Source organism: Protopterus annectens, chromosome 7.part1, assembly GCF_019279795.1.
Source record: "Protopterus annectens isolate FY-2018-M chromosome 7.part1, PAN1.0, whole genome shotgun sequence".
Classification (NCBI taxonomy): domain Eukaryota; kingdom Metazoa; phylum Chordata; order Ceratodontiformes; family Protopteridae; genus Protopterus; species Protopterus annectens.
The window spans coordinates 152,450,643-152,474,439 of record NC_056740.1 but is presented as its reverse complement, the minus strand read 5'-3'; the positions used below and the strand labels follow the sequence as shown (position 1 = coordinate 152,474,439).

At 39.4% G+C, this 23,797-nt stretch overlaps 1 protein-coding gene across 4 annotated transcripts in view; it reads left to right on the top strand.

Moving 5' to 3' along the window:
- GRIP2 (glutamate receptor interacting protein 2) overlaps positions 1–23,797 on the top strand; it is a 2,580,489-nt gene that overhangs the window by 1,749,621 nt on the left and 807,071 nt on the right. For 3 of the 4 annotated variants that reach the window (XM_044078606.1, XM_044078607.1, XM_044078608.1), the window contains exon 10: positions 15,718–15,843. The exons of the other annotated variant lie outside the window; for it this stretch is intronic. In XM_044078606.1, coding sequence (XP_043934541.1) covers positions 15,718–15,843 — 126 coding nt within the window. The remainder of the gene's footprint in view (positions 1–15,717; positions 15,844–23,797) is intronic. 4 annotated transcript variants of the gene reach the window in all.

The window sequence follows — 23,797 nt, the reverse complement described above, 5'->3', positions numbered from 1 at the left end:
ATCCACAGTGGCGACCCCTAACCTGGAAAAGCCAAAAGAAGAAGATTCTCATTAACTTGCATGGTTCAAATCAAAGACTGACGTCCAAATTCACTAATAAAAATGATAACTTTTAGGTCTAAAACCAACCAGACCTTAGGCTTCTCTGTCAGATAGTTTGTTCAGTGGAGGAAATGTATAAAGTCCAAAGAATGTAGAATCCATCTGTTTTCTAGCCCGCCCTCATTTTCTTGTTTAACGTGGCAAGTATGTATTAATGCAGATCATGAAATAGAAAGCCAGAAAAAATATCGGGTGTACAATTTTCTTTTGCTTGTGAAAATTGTGGCTGTTGCATGTAATGTCCCCAGTGACTAGTTTAACAGCTGTCATATTGTTACATGCTTGGGGGTGTCAGTACATGCTAACCTTAACCACATCCATCTTATGCCATTTGTTGAGGAGGAGCAGGACAAAAAAATACAAACTTTATTTACCTCTCACAGTGAGTTAAAACTGCATATAATGTGCCATAGTGGTAACATGGCTTGTTCTCTGTTTAAGCTATTTCATTGATGGTCGTAAGGCATTTCTAACATGATAGGGAGCAGACCGTAATCTTAAGTGGTGGGGAGAGAATGGGGAATGCACTTGTAAAGGATCAGGAGCAAATGGTACTGGTGTTGCATAGGAACTGCAGGCCTAAAGACTATTAATAAGGGAAACAAATTATGGTTCTGGTATGTAATAGGTTAGGTGTTCTTCAGCCTATTACATACTATATTCACATAAAGAGGAATGCATTGCAATGCCTCAGCATTTGAATTGATGATCATATGAGACAGGTGCTGGAAACAGAGTCCTTACTGAAGTTAGCTGCATATGAAAATCCTAACCCTCCTTTATTTAGTCAAATTCCACATGTATTTGTTTGTAGTTCACACCATTCTACAACTTAATGTTTGGCTTTGTCCAGAAATGTTAAGTAAAATGAGGTCAAAGGTCCAAAATCCTCAGCAAGTTTTAAACATTACACTATTTCAATTAAAAAGGTTAACAGAACTGCTTTTGCACAAATTATTTTTAGTCTAATGTGTGGCATTATTGACTGAATTTACCAGAAAATCAAAATTTTTGAGGGATAGGGCAAAAATATGAACCAAAATCAGACAGTTGACAGAGATGCTTCATATACATATCTTTGTATTTTATGAATGATAAAGGGCATATTATTTTATGACATGGTCTTATATTTAATGTTTTGGCATCACTAAGAACTCCACTTCATGACTTATTTGTCTCCATCACTGCTACTGGTAATGAGAGCTCCATTTTTTTAACTTTCTCCTGTAAATTTTTTCATCCCCAAAAAAATATGAAGGACAGTGGAAGAGGGAAACACCTTTGAGTTTTCATTTGTAATGCCTATAAAAATACAGGTACATCCTTCCAGGTCTTGTATATTGTGGGAAGCCGTTGGAATTTAATACTGTAGCATGCTGCAAGCTGTTCTGGTAAATCACCACAGATGCATGAAAATTCTCTCCTCTAACTTACGTTTCTGGCTTAAGAACAAAAGAATTGTCTAATGTCCATTTGTTTCTTTCAAAAAGATAATTTCTAATTAACCACACAGTTTATATTCTAATTTGCAACAATAATAGGCAAATCACTTCTGGGTAACTGCCTTGCATCAGTCAAAGGATTTTCCTCTGCATCATCGGGTTATTTGTTGCCAAAAGTTCATCAGTCACTCTTTTGACATATTCCTGTGAGATAAAGTATGTAAAAAAAAAAAAAAAAGTAGGTATGGCTTTCTGCTAGTAAATGTTTTGGTAGTGGAGGTTGGCCCTGAGAAGTTGTCTTCACATTCTGCCTGAAGATGTACAGTAAGTCCCTAGTTGGCCACAAGCTGTAATTGCAATCAGTGCCCTTTACTAAATGATGTACATTAAAACAACATCTGTACACAAAAGCATGCACACTGATTAGGCAAAGCAGTGGGTGTGTCCATTGGTAAGTCCAGCACTACCCAGAAGGAATGTCTGGCTACCACAAAACAAGCACTAAGAAAAATCTAACCAGCCCTCAATATAAGCAGAGGCTTCCTGATACACAAAGTGACACTGGTGTAAAAATTGTCAAAGTAAACAGTGCTAAGCTAAAGGAAAAAAGTTGCACACCTGTGCTGGTTCTGATCTTTAGACTAAACTAAGAGCAGTGCACACATTGGGACAGCCTGTTTCAGAAGTGTGTAATTCTTTTTTTCACATCAGTTTGTGTATTGAAGAGCCCGTGTATACATTAACAACACAGTAACTGACCACCTTTGTCCACCTTTGTCCAAGCTGCTTTCCATGCAGTCTGTGAAAATAAGTACCTTCACTTTCAGATCTATTGGAGTATGAAATGCAGTAATAATAACAAAATAAAAGTTGCATTTCAACAATGTACTGTAAGAGGGTTCAGCAGGTGTGTCTGTCAGGTGTCTACTGCATGACTGAAGGGGTAGAAATGATCCTTCATGCAATGCCATTATTTAAAAAGTTAGTCATTTCTTTTTCTAAATAATGGCATTGTACAGTAGCAGTAATGCATAGCTGGGGTGTGGGTAATACTGGATTTATCCATACCCAGTCATGTTTTATTGCTGAAATATATAGTGAAACTGGCATAATGTAGTAGCATAAAACTGAAATAGGTTCACTGACAACAGATGTACAAATAAAAGTAATTTTGTGTGGAGCTGACCAAACTACAGCTTAACTATAAATTTGAGATTGCACAAGTTCAGGGAAGATTAAAAACTTTAGTACTCCTGTCTTCCAAGTATATGCAGTCTGAGTTGATTGTAAATACCTTTATTTCTTGTCTGCTGAGTCAGTGTCCCAGTTTTGGGGGATTTTATGGTTCAAAGAATTTCAGTTTGGAATAGGTCAGAACTATACTTAATGGATGTTTTTGCATTGTATTGTTTAGCAACTTTTTTCCTTTTAAGGACACTTATTTTAAGCAAGTTACTGGAGTGCCTTTGGGTGTAGTGATGGCCCCCAGTTATGCCAGTTTGGTCTTGAGGAATGGGTAAAGTTAAAAGTATTCAGATATCTATTATTTGTGTTTAAGAAATATGTTCAGTTTGTTGTTGTTTTGTGTGTGTGTGTGTGGGGGGGGGGGGGGCACTCTATGAAAAATCTGTTTTTATTCCAAGACTTTTTAAGTGAATCTACCAAATATTTAAAGTTTGAAGCTCATATTAATAGGCTATCACTTTTCTTGATTTTTAAAGATTTTTTGAAAGCTCAAGGTATGGTTCTAAAATTATTAGAACATAAATTTCCTAATAGCAATTTTTATCTGTTTCAGTAGTATTCATCCTCAACATATTAATAAAAATGCAGTTAGTGGCCAGATGGTTCATGTTAATAGATTAACTTCATAAAGTACTTTTGATGGAAATTGGGAGAGTTAAAACCATGTTTTAGCCAGGGGTTATTCTGCTGATTTTATTAATAAATGTGTCAAAGTTTTGGAAAGTTGGAAGTCCTTTACTTCCCTGTATTGTTAAGAAATGGTTTAGAGGATGAACTAGTAGTATCATGATCAGACTCATGAATATAAAAAAATCCAGTTTTGCCCTAACGTTTATTTTAGATAATAACAATAGGTTCATAAACAAGTACAGGGGTTAGTTGCCCCTGTGGGCCATTTTAAGCCTAGATAATTTCCTGTCTAGTGCTTGATTTAACCTTTCCCATTTGGTTAGTGATTGGCCTTACCCATCCCATAGTCGATAATTACTTATTACGCTAGTGAGAGTAACTGGGAACATACCATAGATAATTTGAGGGAAGCCATGCATGGAATAAAGCAATTTAGCACCTGCCATTGTTTATTAGTAGTACAGGGGACATTCATGGGGTAAATGTTGTTTCCCATCCATAAATTCAAGTTGCAGGTCAGTACGGACAGGGATGGATTTTGTTTTATCTGGATGAGGAGTCTCTTCCACAGCAGTTATCTTCTTTCCAAAGGATCTAAAGTAGAAAATGGAGAAGGGGCACTTTGCCTACAATGCATTCAGTCAGTGCACATTTAGAAATTCCTCCATCTTTCTTTTGCCCTAGTGCACAAGGGTCATATGAAGTTATTTTAATTGTAAACCTAAAGGTTTGATATATGTAGCATCATGTGTTTCCTGTCTAACTTTTTATGTTGGAAGAATGAAAATTGCTGTCAGCCGGAGAGTGTATGAACATAATCATGCCATCAGTAATAATGAAAAGAACACATTATGTCATTATATTAACTGTCACAATTTTTTTATATGTTAGGACGGATCCCCTTCAGTTAACCGAAACGCCACAACGCCGAAACACAAATCACCGACACCAACAGACCGACAACACAAAATACCGACAATACACACAACCATACATGCACTAACCGTAACCCAAACCCTAACCCTAAGGTCCGACACAACCGCACACTTACCCTAACCCTAACTCACTTAACCCACCCCTAAACCCACAGTCTGTCACTATCGCACACGCACCCTACCTGCACCCTAACCCTAACTCACTTAACCCGCCCCTAAAACTACAGTCCCTCACTATCGCACACTTACCTGTCCGCTCCCTAACACTAAATCCCTCACTCTATCGCACACTTACCGAGTCCGTCGGGTTCTCACCTTGTCGGTCATCTGCGTTGTCGGTGATTTCGGCCCGATGGATTCCTTGTCGGTGAAGTGAGATTTCGGGCATCTAAAGGGGATCCGTTAGGACATGTACAGAAAGATTACAGGAATTTAAGTTTAGAAGATGAATTAAATTCTCATGAGTACCATTGGCAAGTATTTTTAAATGCAACAGTGTTTCCTGGAATTAATAATCATTTCAATTTTAAGGTGGTTTTAAAGAAGTAGGAAGCTTGGACATTAATTTGTTCATTTTTGAAGGAAAATAACTTTCTTGGGTGGCGTAAGCCAGGGGACCTTGTTGGCTAGGCTTACGTAGGCCCTCGGGCCGATAGGCTAGTACCTACCTATGAACATTTCTTGGTAATTAATATAACCTAAATGTTTAGTGAGCTGAAGAACAGTCTGATGTCTTCTTTAGTAGGATGAAACACTTGTATTTTAACATGGATTATGTTTGGTTTGCTTGACCATTTGCCTTGCATTTTTTATTTTTACGTTCGAAAACATGTTACAAATTCTTGCTTAAAAGCTCTTATCTACATGGATGCCAAGGGAAGAGGCATACAACAAAGAGAGATTAAGATCAGAACAGAGAATACTGAATATTGTTTATTTGGGAAAGTTCTTTATACAGCTGTACATTACCTGTTTTTTATTCCAAATTCCTGGGATGTGTCTCCATTATGTGAAAACTAAGTCATCAAAATCCAGTGTTGATGTTACCAGTCAAACCAACAAAACTGCATTTGATTAATTTTTTTGCATGGATTCAATAATCCACACCCTCTATGCAGGGGGCTGCACTACTTGAACCCCTATTATAATCAGCTGTGTGTTCTCTACTTTGACATATTTTTATATTATTTTTGACCCAGTGCCTAAAACACATCGGCAATCAAATATGCACTACCGGGGAGGGCTGTCATCCAGGGTGCTTTATGCTCTCACCAGCATTCTAGCAGTGAGAGCTTTTTCTGTTTATGATGTAATCCTCCCCCTGGTGTTGACATGAGTGCTTGGGTCAACACCAGAGCCATTTGTGTCCCTTTGTCTGTGCATGCATGTTTCCTCACATGTGCTGATGGGGGCTACTCTTGCTGGCTTGTCTGGCCACACATGCTATCCAGCAGATACCCTGTCATTGGAATAGTGGGCAAGATGGAAGGAAGCCACTGATCCTCCCCCCAAAATGGGTCCTATCTTCTCTACTCATACTGTTAAATGTCTGAGCTGCTAGTCAAATGCAGATCTCCTGGGTATATCTGTAGTTTCTGTATGCCACGAATGCAGGCATGCTTTTCACATTTTCAATGAACTGCTCAAAAGTGCCAGTTTGCATAACAAGATGTCATAAAATTAACTCTCTTCCATCTGGAATACCAACTGAACTTTTTTAGTGCTAATGGTACTCTTCTCTCCAAAGTTATCTGAGTTGGGAGATGTCTGTTTTTGCTGCAGAGTTGTCCAAGTTCATTCCTAACCTCTAACCTTAAATATTGAAGGCATGTACACATAGACAGACTTGTATGTGTTTGCATTTGCGATATAAAAAAAATTCCATTCTGCCTTCTTCAGGTCCCAGGCTACTATCACAAACACATTAATGTATATATGCCCTTGAAGCCCAGGTTGTGGCTGAAAACAGTCCATGGAGCAACCAGTTTATCCAGTTAATAAGTAAGTCTTCCAAGGTTAGTATAGGACATTCGCCTTGAACAAATCTTATCTGCTGCCTTTATGATTTTTAATAGAATGTGAAGATTGGGGTCTATGTTTACACATCAAAGGTTCTTTCCTTGAACCTCTGATGTTCAAAAACAATACCATGAATGTTCATTAATCAAACGTTCACTTCAATGAATGTGTGAGATGGGGAACTAACCAGTTGGCCAACATTTCCCACTCTCACACACAGCAGTATTTTAAACCCAACCTCTCCAATTATATACCAGCCCCGACATCGCACTGCAGTGGGGAAAAGGGCAAGTAGTTGGCCATCATCAGGAAATTTGCCCTTTTCCCCACTGTAGTGCAGTCTCAGAGTTGCTATATATAGTTAGGGTAGTGTGGGGGTTACAGCCCCCCACTTGGGTGGGTTTAAAATACTGTGGTGTGTGAGACAGGGAAATGTTGGACAACTGATTACTTTCCCCATCTCACACATTTGTTGGAAGTGAACATTTGATTAATGAACAATGTTCTTCGTGTTTCACTGTTGCAGTCATTACTTTTGGGTAATCTGCTGGCAGGTTGCCCTCAGTCAGCCTGATTAACAAAGTCTTGAGTCCTGCTTCGGTTGCTGTTGCTTCTTCCATGACATCAGGTTGTCAGGGGTATAAAACATGCAGCTGACACCATTACATCAGTCTTTCTTGCCGCACGGTGCCCGAAGCAGAAGCAGTTCGCAAGTGCCGGTCGGCCGACCTCTGAAATATTAGTTTTCGAGTTTCAGAACAAAAGTTAAGTACCTCGTTGGGGAAACTTTTTCTTGCTCCTTACCGATGTCAGTAAAAGTTAATAATTGCATTACTTGTGGGAAGCAAATACCTCATAAGGATTTTCATTTGTACTGTATTCCTTGCCTAGGCCCTGATCATAACGTACCTTGTTGGTTTTGTGCTAAATTTAATCAACGCACTATTAAACGTCGCTACCTTTTTGCTTCTAAATATTTTGGCTCACAATTAAACTATCCAGAAATTACATCAGTTAGCAATCCGACTACCGGAATACCTAAAAAACGCAAAGAAAAAGATACAGGCCGTTGAGGTCCAAAACTGACGATACTTCTAAGCCGGTCGCTAGTTCACTGGTACTCAGTGAGGTGCTTTCACAGTCCCTGATGCCCGCTACTTTTAATTCTCAGGCCTCTACTGAGACCCATTCGGAGTCTGGTATGCCACGAGATGCTTTAAGTATTGAACCCGTGGATGTCTCTACCTTAAATGGGTCCGGGGCCACTGTGCAGGCACTGGCTTCTGAGGGTGTTTTCAGGCCTAAAGATCTGTATATTAAACCGAAGCCATCTTCAAAAGGCCAAAATCTACTTCTATGTCTAAAAAAATGACACTTGGGTCACATGTGCAGGCCCCTATGCCTAAAAAGCAAATGATCAAAATGGCTGAAGATTTAATTACCTTGATCAGGGGTAGCCAACCCCCTCCTGCTAAGAGGCCTAGGCAAGACATTGATTATGAATCTTCTGATCAGGATTCTATTTCTTCTGATTCTTCTTCTGAACAGTATTTATCTATACCTACTTATGAGGACTCTGATGCAGAATATTCCGTTCCTTCTGCCTCTCCCCCTGAGGATTTCACTTTTGGAGAAACTTTACATACCTTAAGGGAACATTTCCACTGGGAAACTCAGGATTTCTCTGAATCTAAAAAGAGACTTGGGGATTTTATTCTTCTTCCTCAGCATAGGCCTTTGGCTATACCTCCTGTTCTAGACATTGTTGATGTTTTTTCAGAATCTAGTATGACTCCTGATTCTCTGCCTCCGGCTCCTAGTAAGCCAGACAGATACTACAGGGTTCCTGACTCCCACAAATTCCTTTTCAAAAATCCTACTGCTGATCCTGAAACCATTTCTCAGGGTCCCAAGGGCATTAAGGCCTCTACTGCTAAAAATCCTACCCCTTCTGATAGAGATTCCAGGGCACTGGAAAGATGGGGTAAGAAGGTTTACACTTCTGCAACCTTGGCAATCAGGGCTTTAAACTGTCAATTTCATATGCTTAAATATCAACAGCATATCATGGGACTACTTAATCAGAAAATGATGTTAATCTCTGTGTACAAAATAAAGAGTTGCAGGATTTATTGCATTCAGCTGAACAAGTTGGAAAACATACTTTGCAATGTGGTTTTGATTCCTTGGAGGCCTCTTGCAGGGCTGCTGTAACTGGAACTGTGCTCAGAAGGCATGCTTGGCTCAAACAGCAAACTCTGCCTGACCATGTTAAAGCAAAATTGTTGGATGCTCCTTTACAACAGGACCATCTCTTTGGTAGTAAGGCTGAAGAAGTGTTAAAAAAGATATAAGGTAAAGCTAAATCTATGCAAACTGTGAAAGATTTCTTACAAGTGCAACCTCCAAGATTTAGTAGGCACTGGTGCTTTCCAGTCCCCTCGAGAGCCACTCAAGTCAAATCAAGACATTCCAAAGGCTCCAGGTTTCAGTCACAAGGAACTTTTAGAACAAAACAATTGGGTGCCTCCACTTCCAAATCTGGAAACAACAAGGCACCTTCTTATGGTAAACAGCCTCAATGACTTCCATCTACAATCACCAAGCACTTAACTTTTAGCCACCCCTTTATGGGGGGAACTGGCACTTCATGCACGAAACTGGCAACTTATCACCCAGAACAATTAGGTTTTAAATATAGTATCCCAGGGATACAGATTTCATTTCCACACGTTGCCAGTCCCAAATGGATGGCCAGATCTGCCCCCAAATCAGTGGGCAGAGGCCCAGAAACAAGTTATGTCCCTCATGAACAATGGGGGCTATTCAACCAGTACCAGAAGAGGAAAATGGACAAGGTTTCTATTCAAGACTTTTCCTGGTACGCAGAAAAGACAAATCATGGCGTCCAATTCTGGACTTATCCACTCTAAACACATTTATGGACATTCCAAAATTCAAGATGCTGACTCTTCAACAGTTACTACCTATGCTAGGCAAAAATGCCTGGTTGGTAACTCTCAACTTAAGAGGTTTACCTGCATATCCCAATCAGGGAATCTTGCAGAAGATATCTACGCTTCAAAGCAGGCTACTTGCATTACCAGTTCTCTGCACTGCCCTTTGGCTTATCTACTGCGTCCAGGGTCTTCACAAAGTGCCTGGCTCCAGTAATTGCATTTTGCAGGCTAAGAAATATTCAAATATATCCATACCTGGACGATTGTCTAATTCAGGCAGAAAACAAGGACATTCTTCTAAAGCATCTGGCGTTTGTAAAAAGGGTTCTAACTTGTTTAGGGTACACCATAAACTAAATGAAATCACAACTGGTTCCCTCTCAAAAAAATTACATTCCTGGGTGCAAGCTTGACTACAACTGCCAGATGACTTACCTTACACCAGAAAAGCAAATTCAATTGGTGACTTACTTCAAACAGGTGGCCACAAAAACCCTGTTATATCTGCAAGACAAATCCTGCAAGCCTTTGGGAACATGACCTCCTGAATTATTTTAATTCCATATGCAAGATTGCATATGAGGAAACTACAGTGGTACTTAAAATGTTTATGGAGTCAACATTGTCACAGCCTGGAAACAATGATTCCTATTATACCTTGCCTGCAACTAGAGTTCTTATGGTGGGCAGAGTTCTGCCACCAAAACAAGGAACTGCCATTCACTCCACCCCCTGCCACCCAAACCCTAACTACAGACGCATCAGACTATGCTTGGGGGGGCTCATCTGGCAGGAAAGTGCATTCAGGGCAAATGGAGCCCAAATCAAATGCACCTACATATCAATCAGAAAGAGATGCTAGCTGTACAGCCTTCAAGGACTACCTTCATCCAGAACAACTGATAGACAACACCACAGTTATGTGGTACATAAACAAGCAGGGGGGGGGGGGTACTCATTCCTACCCCCTTTGCAGACTAGCCATGGCATTGTGGAACATGGCCTTGACCTATCAAATGCAACTACAAGCTCAATTCCTGCCAGGAAAGCTAAATACTCTGGCAGATGAACTAAGCAGAAATCTTATGGACCCACACGAATGGAAACTGGGACCACAAGTTTTCAACATGTTGACACGCAAATGGGGGAGCCCAGACATAGATCTTTTTGCTTCACCCCAGAACTATCAGTTGGACAAATTCTGCACAAGAATTCATCACAAAGTCAGTCTATGCTTTTCCCCCTCTGCCTCTGCTCTCCAAAGTTCTACTAAAAGTCCGACAAACCAAAAATGATTCTGATTGCTCCAGACTGGCCTCGCCAACACTGGTACCCACTCCTGCGCAATGGGTCACACCTCCGTGGCACCTGTCTCAGACACCTTACCTACTGTCTCAGCAGAACTACCAAATTCTGCACACTCTGCTCCAAACTTTGAATCTTGCAGCGTGGCTAATCAACTAATTTCACCCTTGGCATCCCTCGGCTAACCTGTGATGGATGTCATTTTGGAGGCTAGAAGGCCTAGTACTAGAAAATCTTATGCTGACAAATGGAAAATATTCTGTGCTTGGAACCAATCACAAGGAATAAGCACAACAGTGCCGAATATTCCTCAGATTCTGCAATACTTAACTGAGATGCTTCACAAGGGCCTATCTTTTTCTTCCATAAAAATCCATGCCTCTGCCATTTCAGCTCATTACAACACAGAACCTCCCCTCTTCTCTCATCCTCTGCTAAAGCAGTATCACAGAGGGGCCAAAAATTTAAGACCTCCCAGGAGAGCACCAACTCCTGCATGGGACCTGAGTTTTGTTTTGGAAAAACTCACTCTACCGCATTTTGAGCCAGCTGCTACTGCAGACCTAAAATTTATTTCCTGGAAAACAGCTTTCCTTTTAGCAGTCACTTCAGCTAGAAGGATTTCAGAATTACAGGCTCTTATGGCAGGTGGAGCCTTTCATTATTTTTCATCCGGACAGGGTGGCTCTCGGGACTAATCCATCTTTCACGCCTAAGTTGTGGTATCCAGTGTGGCTCTTAATCAGACCATTCATCTGCCAACTTTCTTTCCCAATCCACAGAACAAGGCTGAGCAGATTCTGCATTCATTGGATGTACACAGACAACTTAGATTCTACTTAAACAGGACAAAATCTCTAAGAAAATCTGAACAACTATTGGTGACATTTGCTGCAGGGGCAGAGGGAAAGGCTATTTCAAAGCAGACTATTTCAAAATAGATAAGCCATTGTATTCGTTTCTGCTATATGCACCATGGTAAACCTATCCCCAAGGGGATCAGATCTCATTCCACCAGGGCTACATCTACTTCTGTAGCCTTTCTCAGAGGGGTTCCTACCAGAGATTCTAGAAGCTGCTACCTGGAACTCAGTTCATACATTCACCAAACATTACCATTTACCTCTCTGCAGTAAATCCAGAGCTGGCTTTGCCACTGCTATCCTACAGGGCCGTATAACTGCTCCTAATGTTGTATAAATCCATCCTCCCAACCATAGCTTTGGGGATTCTACCCAAAAGGTAATGACTGCAGCTGTGCAACACGAAGAACATAGTACAGTTGTGTACACTTACCATAAATGTAGATGTTCGAGTGTATTCACTGTTGCAGTCAGGGTTACCACCCTCCAGACCCCTGTTTTTTCTCTTACTCTATACCTCTCCTTTCTTTTACTATGCTTAAAAGCCTTTTTGGTGTATTTGCTTTTGTTTGGAGGTACATTTATTGTGTTTTAAATTATATACATATATTTTGCTCCCCTTTTGGGGGGCACCTGACATCTGGGGCAAGAAAAACTGATGTAATAGCGCCGGCTGCATGTTTTATACCCCTGATGACCTGACGTCATGAAGAAGCGACAGCAACCAATGCAGGACCCAAGACTTTGTTAATCAAGCCGACTGAGGGCAACCTGCCAGCAGATTACCCAAAAGTAATGACTGCAACAGTGAATACACTCGAACATCTACATTTATGGTAAGTGTACACAACTGTACTTTTGAGGTCTAGTATTCCTGCATGGAGGTTCGAGGAAAGAATTTTCAATACGTAAACATAGACCCGAAGATTGCACATCTATTAATGCTAAATGTATCCTTTTAATTTACAGAGACAAGTGTATGAAGTCTATGGTATCAGACAGCCTAAGCAGCTCTGTCTCCTTCGCTAACCAGCCATACTGACCTCTTATGATTTTTATTACATTTTTCTGAGGATTCTTCTTCCCTTTCACTTTCCCTTGTACTAGAAGTCAGGTATAAGAGGTGAGAAGAAACTAAATAGATAAAAAAGATACTCCAAAAACTAAGAAGCTGGAAGCTGTTGCCTATGGATCTTGATAGGATACAAGCAGTAAAATGTTCAGTCCATTTAGTTTTATACAGTGATCAGGCATATTTTTTTATCAACCAGAGGAGAAGTTGTGGATAGTAATTAATAAAGAGTTGAAGTATGTTATTTGGGAGGGGCATAGGGCAAGAGTCAAATGGGATTAGTTGATCCTTCCAATAAAACTAGGAGGTTTAGGATTATTTAGAGCTGCACATAATACATGCAGAAAGCTACAATTCAAAGTAGAAAGGGGTGATGATGAAGCAAAGGGTAATTCAAGAAATAAGGAGAGAGTGGGATTTTGGATGCAGATGCTTAAGGAGAATATAATATTCCATATGACTGTTAAAGTAGCAGAAAGTAGACTAAGAACTAAGACAACATGGGAATGGAGAAAGGAGATTCTCCATTAGGGATGACTGCAGTTAGGGGTACAGAGAAAATACATGAGGGGGCTGGAATTTACTGGAGGAAGATGGTAAAGAAACCAAGGTATTGGGAACAAGTAGAGGGAAGTGTAATTGAATGGGAAGAGACCAAGAAGACATTTGGATTGCAGGCTAGTGATTGCCTTCCTTGTCATGGGATATCAGATATGATTTCGGGATATCAGATATCTTCGTCAGAGTAAAGACGAAGAGAAAGGGATAAGAGGACTCCTTAATGAAAAACCTGGTTGAGTTTTTAGTTGAACCTAGAACAGAAGCTGTTTTAAAAAAGTGATCATAAGTATGGCATATAAAATATCACATGATAACTAGAGGAATTAATCAGAAGAGGTCAGAAAGGATTGGAAGAGAGATTGGATATGCAATTCATAAAGAAATAATGGGAGGAGGTTTATATATGGCTCCCCGATATGCAACAAAATCTAGATTTAGGATTTGTACCTGGAAGTATTTGTATGTATACCTTTATAACCCAAGCAGACTCAAAAGAATGTTTCCTTGGGTAGATAGCAAATGTTGGAGTTGAGATGGGGAAGAAAGAGATAACTGTGAACATATTTTGTGGGAGTGTAATGAGTTGTCAGATTTTAAAAATTCCCTACCAGAGTACTCTGTCAGGAATACTTGCCGAGCAAATTAGTGTAACTATGGAAATTACTTTTTTGAGATAGGATACATGATCTGAATTGCCTATGAACTAGGATTAAAGTATGTCTAGGCAAGTACTAGGCTAGCTGCCCTTGTGGGCTATTTTAAGCCTAGCCAATTTCCCTCAGTGATGATTGAACTTTGCACCTCTTATCTGTAAAGTGAACACTTCATCCATTATGCCAACCTCTAGCTTCCAAAAAACTATTACTAAAAAATGTAAACCAGCTATACTTGAAGCAGTGAACAGATAAAATAACAAGAAGTGGGATCTTTAGAAAGGGGTAGGAGTAAATTACATAGAAAAATGGAATTTCAGGGAACAATACATGCAGGAAAATGTTTGAGGAGGAATGAGGTTTAAGAGAAAGCAGGAACTGAATAATTTATGTAATATTGCTTAGGTTATAGAACATGTAACTATATGTGATATATAAAGTGTGCAAATGTGAAGTTTTTAATATGGTTTGATTACTTTTATATAAATGTAGGTTTGCCTATGTCACAAATGATAATTCAATAAAGGTGTTTAAAAAAAAGTCAAGTATAAGAGGTCACATTTCACCAGATCATTATCTGTATTCCTGCCTCAGAGCTGTTATGCCCAATGCAGAGGGGATCTGTATGTGAATTGTAGACACAGTTCATACATTTGTGAATGCCCCCCACCCCCAACCACCTTTACTGAACTGATGTCTGGATAATATGTTTTTGATTCCTCCTGAGAGAGACAAATGCTGTTTTGCCACCATTTTATTGCAGTACATTGACCTTGTGAAGATTTTTGTTTCCATCAACCAACAGTATTGATCATCTTTTGATTCTTTGTCAGTTTTTTTGCTTGTTTGGCTGGTTGTCAGTTGCTTAAAGATTTACCCAAATTGTTGTGCTGTTTATAAGACATGCTCAGCACTGAATGTCATGCTGATAAAGTGAAGGAGCAAACCAAGGGATGGTGCTCATAATGAGCCCCTAGGCTTAACCTTTTCTGCTGTAGTGCTGACTTCGTTTCATATTTTACTATGGTCCTTCTCCCTTCAGACTTGACTAATTAGAGCTACATGTACTGTATCCTCTTAGTTGAGAGAGAGTGAAAAAGCAGGTACCAAAATGCTTTGGGCCTGTTTTTGAGACAGATTGTGTTGTGTGACACTTGAACTGAGTACACAGAGCTTGCTTTGCCACATTCCATGTGGGAGTTGTTGATGGTTAAAACATCCGATGTCTTGTGAACAAGAATTCATCAGTGAGACATCATCGTAAGAATCATGCTTGAAGACATCAAGAATTGCAGTAAGCACATACATTTCATTTACTTTGTCTTTGATATTGCCTTTGATATGGGATGTAATGGTATCAATCAGTGGTACTGCATATGACACCAGTTGATGCATCTCTCCCTTTTTGTTGATGTTGGTTGCCTTTTCTAGATATGTTCTCTATGAGGACGTCAGAATGTTTCATTGTTGTGTTTTTCTGACTGTCTTGAGAGGTGATCTGCAACAAGATAAGCTGTTCATTGCTCTTAGTTTACTTAGAGCCTTAGTCAGACTGATAGACACTGTTTTTGGAAGAAAATACTGGAAACTGGTCTGTTTAAAATAGTCTTTCTGGAAAACAAATCCAGTACTGGATGAACATTTGCTTGAGTGATGCCTCTGCAGACAATGGTTTGCTTCATTGTTTTTGTTCTCTAGAAGCTTTTGGATTGAACTACCTCCCCCCAAAAAATCAGCTAAGTGTGGGGCAGTTGTGCCGAGTGCAAGACAAGTTAGATTCAGCTCGAAATGTAATAGCTAATGCATGTCTTTTTTTTTTTAGCCACTGTGGTCTATGTAGCCTACAGGCTTGAATTTTCCTTAACTCCTCACATTGTGGGAATTATCTCAAACCTTTATGCTGCATTGTTTCTTGTTTACCACTTGTCAGTTAAGGTACAGAAGAGTGAACTTCACCACTGCTGGGATCCCATTGTCAGCCACTGCCACACAAATCATCCCGGTAACTGCAAGACGCCTAGCTGGTACCCGGTCTCCACTCAGGATTACTGCAAATGTAACTTGCCTTTCTTTCCCTTTTCTTATTTCTGAACTAACACGTTTTTGCTCGGCATGTTTGAAGAGTGTTATTACCTTTCACATTCATATACCCACCCTGTAGTTTATGCTAATGTTGTACAATCTGTGAAAAAATAACAGCATTAAGAAGTAAAGGTGAGCGTAGTGTCTTATTTCTTCAGTACTTTAAATCATGTTTTGTTTGGATTTTTAATTTTAGCTTACAAAATAAACCCAAATTATAACATTTTATGAAATAGTCTGCTTAATTTCTAGTCATTAGCAAATCTAAATTAATGAACAGCCTAATAAAGTACAAGATAACATCTTACTTGTCCTGCTTTGCTGGATAAGAAAATGTTACTTTAAAACTTGTCAGATTTGCGCTCATCCTTATTTCAAGCATTAGAAAACCTCTGTGTTTTGTCATCTAAAACCTGGAATTCTTTACCAGCTACTACTTTTGTGACTTCATATGAGATGGCAACATTTCAAATTTTGGTCTTTATAATGATAGCTGAGCTGATATGAAATACTTCTGCGGTGACACTGAAGTAAGCAAACCGTATCACCATTTCTGTGGAAGGGGATGAATGTGACAGAATTCTCACATGCACTTGTGGGACCTTCAGAATGTGTACACTGTGTCCATTATGTTTGTTTACTGCTTACCTGTACCTTCCTCTGATTATGTTTTCTTGTGAATTAACAGTTGAACTAAAAAACGAGAATCCTTTAGCAAACATCACAAAAGGGGTGCAGATGTTAATTAATAGTTTGTAGTGCATGTTATACAAAACATTACAGGTTTTACCTTTTGAAGCTAGGTACAATCAAATGGTTGCATTTAGGCCAAGGGTGATGTAATTTGGCAGTCAAGTTGCTTGTAGCTAGTTTGCAGCTATGTGGCTCTGTAGGTAAGCCGTTGAAAACAAAAAAAAGTGCTTTCTTACTGCTGTCAGTTTTTTTTTTAAACAAGAAACATCTAAATCTGATTGCCTATGTCATAAGTGAAAAACCATGTAATCATCCCAACTGAATGGAGGACAGCTACTATCATCCCTCTACATAAAGGTGGAGTGTCCACTGACCCAGGCAATTATAGGCCCATCAGCCTAACTAGCCTGAACTGCAAGGCCATGGAACACATTATCATGGATCTTATAAACAAGGACATTGGCAACCTCTAAACACTTGAGCCCACACAGTTTGGTTTTGTCAAATGGATATCATGCCTGTTAAACTTGGTCGACTTCTTCAAAACAGTCACGAAGGCCATGGACAAGGGGACGACTGTGCACACCGCTTACCTTGACCTAGCCAAACCCTTTGGCACTCTTCCCCACAAAGGCATAATAGATAAACTCTCCCAGTTAGGCATTAACCCATGTGTTACCAGATGTGAAATCAAATAGAAATAAATACTTCTTAAGGAAGCCCACCTTGTATAATAAAAGTCCAAGACAAACAAAGGCTGCTTCCACCTCCACAGATATGTATACTAATTCCACAGTGTATCGCAAACCATGATACCTCTGCTGCAGCTAGAACCATTTTGTCCTCTGTGTAGAATACTCCACAAAAGTTGCTGGTAACAAACAGAAACTGTTAAGCCATTGCGACTGTCAACTCCTCAACGCCTCGCTAAAACTCCTTTATTAAAATATAAAAATATTAAAAGACACCACATAAAACGTTCAGAGCTCTATTCATCTAGGATAAGCCTTTCATTTAATTAACTTCATCAGATTCTGTAGTGAAAGTTCCTAATTGCATTTTTAAACTTCTAACCAATATGATGCTTTTTCTATAGTACGCAATCAGCTGTTTACAACTAACCAATTGTTGCAATACTTTTTAACACACCTCCTTTATTTTCCTATCACAACCTGGTATGGCGAGTGGCAAGACAGACCAATACTTTCTCGATAGTTTCACTGTTTGACCAATCAAAAGTTATATCCACTTCCAACTGATGTTCTATATAGATTGGGCCTAATGGACTATTACCTGTATGGAGTTAGCCAATCACAGTCTAAAACAGCTTCCTGTTTAGACTTCGATCTTTCAGCACGGGTTTAATAGGTACTACTAAATTAAGTCCTGGTGATTGATTGGCTCTCAGATTCATAATCCATTCCATCTGAAAGATCGAAGTCTAAACAGGAAGCTGTTTTAGATTGTGATTGGCTAAATCCATACAGGTAATAGTCCTTTAGGCCCAATCTATATAGAACATCAGTAGAAAGTGGCTATAACTTTTGATTGGTCAAACAGTAAAACTATCGAGAAGGTATTGGTCTGTCTTGCCACTCGCCATACCAGGTTGTGATAGGAAAATAAAGGAGGTGTGTTAAAAAGTATTGCTACAATTGGTTAGTTGTAAACAGCTGATTGCGTAGTACAGAAAAAGCATCATATTGTTCAGAAGAAGTTTAAAAATGCAATTAGGAACTTTTCACTACAGGATCTGATGAAGGTAATTAACCAAAAGCGCTTATCCTGGATGAATAGAGCTCTGAACTTATGTGGTGTCTTTTAATATTTTTATGTTTTAATAAAGAAGTTTTAACGAGGCATGAGGAGTTGACAGTCACATTCACTTAACAGTTTGTGTTTGTTACCAGCAACTTTTGTGGAGTATTCTACACAGAGGACAAAACGGTTCTAGCTGCAGCAGAGGTATCACGGTTTGCGATACACTGCGGAATTAGTATACATATCTGCGGAGGTGGAAGCTGCCTTTGTTTGTCTTGGTATGTTACCAGATGGGTAGCTAACTGGCTTAGTGATAGAACCCACTCAGATAATATCGGAGAGGCCAACTCTAGTAGTAGACCCCGGAGAGGCCAACTCTAGTAGTAGACCCGGAATGAGAGATATGTACCCCAAGGATCGGTCTTGGGGCTTTACTGTTTGGGATATACTTTTCTGAGGTAAAGCCACAACCAGTGGTCTGTGGCTGATCAGGTTTGCAGATGACTGCAAGCTGGGCACTGTCTTAAATTCCCCTAGTGATGTGAACGTCCTCCAAGAGAACCTTACCCAAACTAATGACTGGTGCCAGAAGCATGGCCTCAAACTGAATGCCAAGAAATGCATCATTATCCCCTTTGGGGAAAATGGCATCCCACTAATTATCACATTAATAATGTACTAAGCTCACAATAGGTCATGAGGGACTTGGGCACCTAGGTTGATAGCGACCCGACTTTTGACCACCACGTTGCCTCCGTTCTACATGGCATACCTCATAAATAAGGGTATTTCATCCAGGAACAAGGAGGTCATAACATCCCTGTACTCCTCCCTTATCAGACCTATTATCGAGTACAGTGCCCCCTTCGGCATGTACCTTGCCAAGCACATGCAGCAGCTGGTGAGACCACAAACGTTCCTGACCAGGAAAATCCAGGGTCTCAAACACCTATCCTATACAGATAGACTAAAAGCCCTGTCCCTCTACTCAGTCTTATACAGACTGCTTAGAGGTGAGCTGTGTCTGGCATACAACGCCGTCTCAGATCCAGCCTTGGAGTTGCTGCATATCCGTAAGTCAAACTCCACTTGTGCAACCCACACAGAAGGCCTTAACCTGGTCTGTGACATTACTAGAATTGTTGGTGGGATAGATTTGTGTCCCAAAGACTCCCCCATCTGTGGAATAGACTCCATGTCAAGCAGAGTACCTCTCTAGCCCTCTTTGAGGAACCTGGACGACTGGATGGGTAACAGAAAATACACCCCTGGGAGCCCATCTGTGTCCCTGCTGGACAGGAGAGACAGGTGCTGACTTTGAGGAAACATGGATAAAATTCTTAGCTAAGGCTTATAAGGGCCTCCAGGCCAATAGCCTAGTATCATCCTATGAACCTATATTGTCATTGTTAGTTGCAAACATTATACATCACTCCTGTCCAGTTATTCTCAGTCAAACATTACATACCTCATTCAAATTCTGCCTTCTAAGCCTCATTCCTCCTCCAAAATGTTATTGTGCATGCATTGTTTCCACAATGCCCATTTTTTTCTATGTAATTTTCTCCTACCTTTTTCTAAAGATCCTATTTCTAGTTGTTTTATCTCCATTCCTATATTCACTACTGCTAGTACAGTTGGTTTAGACCAGTGATGGCAAACCTATGACAGGTCAAAAGTGACACACCACAACATTTTGGGTGACATACCAGCGTTCAACACCCAAGATACCAAAGAAACTGCTTTTGCATTCATTGCTCGTGTGAAGTGCATTGAATTGTTTTGTGCCAGGAACAATTTCAAAAACACTGCTGCAGAGGTAAGGAAGTTATTCCAGAGACTGTATCGGTACACTATCTTCACAGTCTGCAAAGGGCAATGCTGACATTGTTTTCTCTTCCTGGTTACACTTCTGCAAAGGGAAAGTAGTCTAGTCTGCATTTCTAAGCATGTGCTGTTTTACATTCCTCTCCAACTGCTCCTCTTAATCCCTCCTAAAACTGGTGACTTTTTAGACTTAATCATGACAATAATTAGATTTATAGACTTATTTTACTTCAGAAAATGTATATTGATTCACATTCATTGTTTCGGTCAGTGTCTCATATTAATGCTACCAGCAGTTTAAAACTGTCTGTCCCTTATTTCTGGTTTTCTCCCTGATTCTGTTGAGATTTATCCCTGATGTATTGAGAGCTATGCTATTTATTTTATTTTTAATTTTTTTGGGGAAGGGGGGGTGACACACTAGCAGAGTCAAGTTAGGTATTTTCTGAATTTTTGACATGCTGAGCCCAAAAGGTTCGCCATCACTGTTTTAGACTTCGATTTCCATTTTCTACTAATTACTTTTTTGACAGCCACTAAAATTATACTCAGCAAGATCTTACTATTTCTAGGCAATTCCGACTCTGTATCACAGCTCAACAAAATAATTTCTTTAGTTATAGAAATTTGTTCACCCAGTATTTCTGATAGAGTAGTCTGCAGGGATTTTTTAAAGTCTGCCAACTCATTACACTTCCAAAACAAATATGTTCCTAATTACCTCTTTCTTCCCCATCACACCTCCAACATTTGCTATCTACCTGAGAAAAAATTCTTTGGAGTCTACTTAGGGTGTAAAAATACCTATATAAACACTTCAAGCAAAGATCCTAAATCTTCTAGACTTTGTCACATATTTGGGAGACCTCCGTATACCCCCCCCCCCACGTTGTTTCTTTGTGAATTGCTTAGCCAGTCTCCCTTTCTATCCTCTTCTGACTGATTCTTATAGATATCATGCAATGTTTTATATGCTCTACTAATTATTCCTTTTTCAACAGCAGCTACTCTCAATTCTACTAAAAACTGTACCAGTGCTGGTCTTTCACTTAGGCTTCTCGTATTTTTTTTTTGCCTATACTCTGTCAATCCTTGATAGGGAAGGCAATCTTTAGCCTGCTGTCCAAATCAATTCTTGGCCTCTTCCCATTCTATTATCTTTCCCTGTCTAATTATTTGCTCCCAGTACCTTGGTTCCTTTGCCAATTTTCTCCAATAAATTCCATCCCCCTCTTGCCTGTTGTCTATCATTAATTGCAGCCATCCCTATTGACAGAATCTTTCTCCATTCCTGTGTTGGCTTGGTTCTCAGAAGGGTCCGTATTAAATTAACAAAAGTTACAAATCCCGAATGCTCACATGAGTGAAAATGCCACAACTCTAAAAGTTTATTGTGGGGGGCTGTGCCCCCCCACACACACATCCTCGCTAAATATATATTCCAACTCCAAGATGGCAATACAGTTAAGAAAGGACAAATATCCCGATCTTCACTGTACTGCGATGAAAAAAAGCAACTTCGAGTTGCTGTATTTTCGCTCATGTGAGCGTTCAGGATTTCTAACTTTTGTTAATTTAATAGGGACCCTTCTCTGAATACTTTCTGCTACTTTATGAATATATTCTTTATCGTTATTGTGCTCCTTAAGGATCTGCATCCAAAATCCTAGTCTCACCTTGCTTCTTGAGCCCCTGCCCCCATTTCTTTATCATCCCTTTCCATTTGCTTGTGCTATGTGTAGGAGCCTCGAGTGTGTAGCTCTGAAATACCCCTTCAAATCAAGTGATCCCAAACCACCTTGTTCTATTGGAAGAATCAGCATTTCCCACTTGAATCTTGCTGTCTTCCCTTCCCAAATAAAATCCTTCAGCTCCTCCTTGATTGCTGTCCATAACTTCTCCTGTGGTTGATAATATGCCTGATTTGCGTATAAAACTAAAGGGACTAAAAGCATTTTGACTGCTTGTAAATTCACTCAAAAATTGTGAACCATAAAACTAGTAAGAAAAAGGAGACCCACATCAGAATAACCATCATCTTTAATGTAAAAAAAAAATCCACACTGAGTAAGCGCTTTCACCCACAGTTGGGCTTCTTCAGAGTCAGTACACAGTAACAAAATAATCATTTAAATACAAATTAAAACACAATTAATCACATGAGTACCTGCAAGTATTTAAAAAATGAACCCTCTACTGTCCATTTCTTTTCAACTCTGGTATTTGCTTGTACATCAAAAATGCATATATAAATATACCATTAAATAAGTATGTATCCCACTAGCTGAGCACTCTGCAACTGTTGCATTTAAAAATTCTATCATAAAAAAATGGGTAATCATGAAATGTACATAAAAAATGTGTTTTATATAAACTGAGATTTGTATTTTAGTACACAGGCTATAATAGATTACCACCTTAGTATTACAATTGCAGTGTCCTGGACACCTAAGTGTTCTCTTGTAACTGCTAAATCTGTACATATGGTCCATCGTTAATATATTTGCACACACTACATGTACTGCATTTACTCATTCTTGAAGATCTATTGTCCTGATGCATATAATTTTTCTCAAGTAATTCTTTTAAGTTACAATCTCTGCTGTTAAACCTAGGAGCTGGGCCTAGTGCATCTTTGATTTCTTGAGTAAAGACACTATCCCAAACAGTATTCATGATGTTCTAACTTTTGCTCCTGTTGGACTGAACTCCATAACCATACCAGAAGAATAATTTTGACTGGAGTTGTCTGTAACAGAGGTGGGCATTATCTTTTCTCGTATTATCCAATAGGATGGGCCTAAAATCGCAGCGTCTTCTCCTCTCAATCTCTGTACTAAATTTATAAAGTAATTCCATCGGATATCCTCTGTTTCTAAACATATCGATCAAGTGTAACATTTCAGCTTGGAAAATTGTTTCCTGACTTATCAATCTAGATATCCGTATCATTTGCCCCTTTACCACATTTTTCTTTTGGTGATCAGGGTGGCAATTATAATAATGCAAAAAGGAATAACTATATGTTTTTTTACGGAAAATTTTGGAGTGAATTTGGCCATCCTGTTTGTACAGCTGAATATCCAAAAACTCAGTGTTACGTTTGTCAATGTGATTTGCGAATTTGAGGAACTCAGTTGTTCTAATAAATGCCTCTACTTCGGTTTTAGAGCTCTTCCAAAAAATTAGAATATTGTCCAAATATCGTAAATATAACAGTATTTTGGACTTGTATTCTGAAGTAAAAAATGTATGTTCTCAGTCTGCTAATACCAAGTTGGCATAAATGGGTGCACATCTGGCTCCCATTGCAACTCCTTTTGTCCGTTTGTAATATTCACCATTAAAGCATATGAAGTTGTTAAATAATACCATCTCTAATTCTACAAATGATATGGATATCTAGATCGATAAGTCAGGAAACAATTTTCCAAGCTGAAATGTTACACTTGATCGATATGTATGAACCCAGAGTCTAAAAGAGGAGGAAGGTTGATGTTCATCACCACCTTCAATCAAGATGTAAAATGGGTTACTGATATTATGAAAAAGAATTGGAAATTATTGCAATTAGATAGGAATGTTGAGGACAAGCTGGGAAATGGTCCCAGGTTTGTTTTCAGAAGGGATAGATCATTTAAGGAAAT